At 44.1% G+C, this 5,000-nt stretch overlaps 1 protein-coding gene across 1 annotated transcript in view; it reads left to right on the top strand.

Moving 5' to 3' along the window:
• dcc (DCC netrin 1 receptor) overlaps positions 1-5,000 on the top strand; it is a 113,099-nt gene that overhangs the window by 41,407 nt on the left and 66,692 nt on the right. The window contains exons 3-5 of the mRNA XM_061074979.1: positions 2,268-2,555; positions 3,729-3,879; positions 4,561-4,697. Of these exons, the coding sequence (XP_060930962.1) occupies positions 2,268-2,555; positions 3,729-3,879; positions 4,561-4,697 (576 nt within the window). The remainder of the gene's footprint in view (positions 1-2,267; positions 2,556-3,728; positions 3,880-4,560; positions 4,698-5,000) is intronic.

Here is a 5,000-nt window from a genome sequence, read left to right as displayed (position 1 = left end):
CAGAACAGGAGGATCCTCGATCCCACCCACCGCCTGTTTACTGGGATTTGCATGTTATTATCCATTCCAGTTATTTTGGCTCATTTTCTAATGAGGTTGAACACAGCAACAGCCACCGTCACCATGGAAACCAATGACAGAAGGATGTGGAGGTTGTCGGTTTAAATCCGGAGGTCAGAGATCTACTAGCGTTTAACTCTGCATCATGACCTGGATGTTCTTCAGCTTCTCTCCGGTTTGACGTGTTTGGAACTTCTCTGCAGAACAAGTGTGTCTCAGACAAGATAACGAGTCCGTGCTCAGCTTTCTGCTTCTGAAATAACTGGAATGCGACTCACTGTCTCATCAGGACCTCTTCTACTTCACACTTGCCTTCTTCTCACATATTTTCTTTGTGACGTTCATTTTCAATTTCTCCAATTGATGCTGTGACCCATTTCTCCTCTTTTCCGACTTCCCTTCATGTTTCCCTGGTTTCCTTCTGTGTGATCAGACTCGTTTCTCTGACTGAAGATCACTGGAACCTTCTCCAGGGATCCTCACTGTTTTCAGAAAACAGGTTCTCAGATGAGTTCCAACTACAAGAAACTCCACGTCTGACTCATCAGTTGCTAAAATGAAAGCAACATTGCTGTGTCACTAAGTTAAAAGCAGTAAATTACATTAATACATTAAATTCAAAGAAAATAAATATGAAAGTACCAAACGAACAATGTCAGATACAGTATTTATGAAAGATAGATTCACAGTCACTGTGTGATCAGCTGTAAAGACAACTGAAGACTTGCTCTTTGGGAGTCATTCTAATATCTTTATTGGGTGTAGTAGTTTTTCGCTGCATGTATTTGTACTGCATGAGTACTCAATAACATGTACTAATCTGGGCGGCTGTGGCTCAGAGGTAGAGTGGTCGTCCTCCAACCTGAAGGTCGGCGGTTCGATCCCCAGTCTGAACCATCTGCATGCCGAAGTGTCCTCGGGCAAGATGCTGAACCCTGATGCTGCAAGTAGATGCACTGGATGAATATGGGTGAATGTGAAACTGAACTGTAGAGCGCTCTGAGTGGTCATCATCAGACTAGGAAAGCGCTAAATAAATAAAATCCTTTAACCATTACCATTTATACACCAACCTTTTGAGGACCCCTAACACTGGGGACAATAAGCAGATGTCTTGCCCACAATGCGACCGCAAAGGAAGGACATCTACGTCAGTGCAACGTCCTCACAAGAGACAAAATCAGTGTGTGTGTTTGTGTGTGTTTGTGTGTGCAGCTGCAGGCAGCAGTGTAATCCCCATAGGACCAGACAGCAGCAACTTACATAAGACACACAATCCACAGTCACATTAGTGGTCCTATCGCCTCAGATCTGTGTGATGTCACAAAGACGCACAAACCTGCAGCCAACGGCATCTTGTGGTCGACAAGGATCCAAGTCATCAAGACTAGAAAACATCGACATTCATACAGACTGTTTATACAAATACAGACCGTTGATATACCTGTTGAATCTCAGCTTTAAATCTCACAATTACAAAGATAAAAATCTGCCTTTATTGAAAATTGAATTCCTGCAGAGTGGAGTTGATCAGCCCTGAGGCCCCGGCAGCCATGTTGAAATTAAAATATAGTGAAGCTGGAGACAATAACAAGTGTTTGTAGAGCAGTCATGTGGTCATGTGATCATGTGGTCATGTGGTCATGTGGTCATGTGGTCATGTGGTCATGTGGTCATGTGATCACGTGGTCATGTGATCATGTGGTCATGTGGTCATGTGGTCATGTGGTCATGTGGTCAGACAGACAGACAGACAGACAGACAGACAGACAGACAGACAGACAGACAGACAGACAGAGAGACAGACAGACAGACAGACAGACAGACAGACAGACAGACAGACAGACAGACAGACAGACAGACAGACAGACAGACAGACAGACAGACAGACAGACAGACAGACAGACAGACAGACAGACAGACAGACAGACAGACAGACAGACAGACAGACAGACAGACAGACAGACAGACCCAGCTGTACCTATATGAAGCCTGATTAATCTAATCAATCTAATCAACTGTTTACTATCAAGTTGAATTCCTGACCAACTTGTCTCTGTTGTTATGAACTCACGGTTTCCACTTTTACAACTGACAGAGTCAAAAAGAAGAATGACTCTATGCATGGTGAACACGAACCTTGAGGTGGAATTCATAATGAGAATCAATCAGTTAATCATCCACTTGTCCCCCCCCCCCGTCTCCAGGTCCTCTGAAGGTGGTCGTCCCCACCGAGTCCGTGTCCTCATACCTCGGGGACACAGCCCTTCTACGCTGTGAGGTCTCCGGCGACCCGACACCCGTCATCCGCTGGCAGAAGAACCGGGAGGAGCTGGCGGGGGCCGTGGAGCCCGACTCCCGCGTGGCGGTGCTGCCGTCCGGCTCGCTGCAGGTCAGCCGCGTCCAGCCGCCGGACTCGGCCACGTACCGCTGCCTGGCCGACAACCCGGGCAGCACTAGGACCGGCTCGGACGCCGAGCTGCGGGTGCTCCCAGGTGACCTGTCCACATATGGCTGCTTGGTTCATTCATGATTTGCCACATTTGTTCAAAGTCCACATGTTTCCAATCAATTTAATAAGTTGACCTGCTGAGTCTAAAATTGATTCTTTAAAACTGTGAGAGCCATGAAAACTGTTTAAAGATCTTTATTTTATTCACCTTCTGCAGCCGCTCCCACACTTTTACTAAACACTTTACTGATCCTGCAGTTATCACTCTGTCACGTTCATTCCCTCACACACTGAAAGGTAATTTAATGAATGAAAGGTGATTTTAATAAAATCTGCAGAGAGTCTGTCAGCCCCTGTTCTCACCGTCCAATGAAACGAGTCCATTCAGTCAGATGACAGGTTCATTTCAACTTAAACTCCACTTTCACTCCGGCTGGTGCTCGCTCACACGGGGTCGACCTTCAGTAGGATAATCACACACACACACAACACAACACAGACACACACACACAACACAGACACACACACACACACACACACACACACACACACACACACACACACACACACACACACACACACGCACACACACAGTTAATCCTCATTTAATAAAGTCTCATTTAAATCTCTTTACTGTGCAAAACTCACAAATTGTCTGAAGCATGTTCATAAAAAATATTTGTGTGTAAATATATGAAATACAAAATTGAATGTTAACTTAAAGGGCCAGCGTGTTCATGTTCTCACACAGAAGCTTTTACACGATGAGGTTTCCACTTTAATACCTTTTGTTTTTTAATCTTTTCGATCTTTTAAAGGATCAGATGAATTTAAGCGGTTTTGACCCACTAAAGATTTTATTAAGTTTGACTTTCATGACGTTTTTATCATATAGACTTCATAGGGACTCAGAGGTCAAAGGTCAGACATTATGTGTCATCTGCAGTTAACGTTTGAACAGTGGGTGTGGCCTAGTTTCTGTCTCATAATCACTGCTAAAATGTGAAGAGTTGAAAACTCATGTGAACGAGTGAGTGAGTTGAAGCTAAAGACAAAAAAAGAAACGGAACAGTTTCCGGTAACCATGGCATTATGTTTCATTCCCCACTATAATAAATCTTGGTTTTAAAATGACATCTTCACCAGAGGTGGTCAGAATGATGAGACGTATCTCAGACCATCTCTTAACTCCCTCTTCTCTGACTGGCTCTCACAGAACCTGGGCTGAGCAGGAACCTCCAGTTCCTCCAGCGTCCATCCAGAGTCATGTCTCTGCTGGGAACCGACGCTGTGCTGGAATGTTCTGCCTCTGGATTCCCGACTCCAAGCATCCAGTGGAGGAGAGGGGAGGAGCTGATCCACAGCTGGTGGGTCTTACCTTCTTTCATCACATATTGGCCCCAGTTAACCCAGGATGTTACAAGAGAGCACCACATATATCCCAGCATGCCCCAGTCACAGTCTACGCCTAACCCCCCCAAAAAAATCCATTTAATACATTATGAGCCCATTTATTTACAAAAACTAGAAAAAATGCATCTTTGTAAACATTGAGACGTGTTCCTTCGACAATACAAACACACACACACACACACCCACACATACAAACACACACAAGCTGTAGTTTATTATGAATCCAACACACTGTCGGGTCTTCACTCTCGTGGATACACTTCTTCTCACTCGCATCAATTCTGCAGGAGAGGTTTTCACATTGACAAATTCTGAGACTCAATACAAACATAAAAACATCAAAAACAAAACAAATAAATTCTGGGATACCCAATGTCAGTATTCTTTGCTAAAACCCTGCTGACAAACCAACAAACATAAATGAAAACATAACCTCTGCCCTGTCCCACCAATGAATAATAAAAAGTACAGTTAGAGGAGAGCAGCTGTTTTAGGAAATCTGTGAGCTAGAGGGTAAATGTTAATTGTAGTGAAGGTGAACTAACACTTTGCTTGTTTTGGTCTTTTCTTAGAATTGATGACATTGAGTCTCATCCTTCAAGTATGAAATGAATTCTGTGTGTGTGTCGCTGCAGGAATAAGAAGTACTCGCTGCTGGCGGGCAGTAATCTGATCATCAGGAGCGTCACTGACGATGACTCTGGCAGCTACAGCTGCTCTGCTTCCAACAAGAACCACAACATCACTGCACACACAGAGCTCAGCGTGCTCGGTGAGTTATTTTTGTTGAGGTCCGGTAGAAATAAGACATGAACTGAGAGGAAACAGAAATGCTGACAGGTTAATGTTTTTAAACCTTTGCCAGCTGATCCAACATTACCCCTACAGCATTTTGGTATTAACACCTGTAACAGGTCTCCACACTTACCTGTTCGTAGTTGTGTGCAAAATAAATAACCTCCTAAGGCACCTAAGGGAAGACATAAAGAAAAGATCCTGAGTTGAAACTGTTAACAGCCTTCCCCTGAAACAATAAAAAGAAATAAAGTAGAATAAAAGATGGTCCACATCCCCT

Source organism: Limanda limanda, chromosome 1 (genome assembly GCF_963576545.1).
Source record: "Limanda limanda chromosome 1, fLimLim1.1, whole genome shotgun sequence".
Lineage (NCBI taxonomy): Eukaryota > Metazoa > Chordata > Actinopteri > Pleuronectiformes > Pleuronectidae > Limanda > Limanda limanda.
Note: the sequence above shows the minus strand (reverse complement) of the source record. Positions and strands in the feature narration are given on the sequence as shown.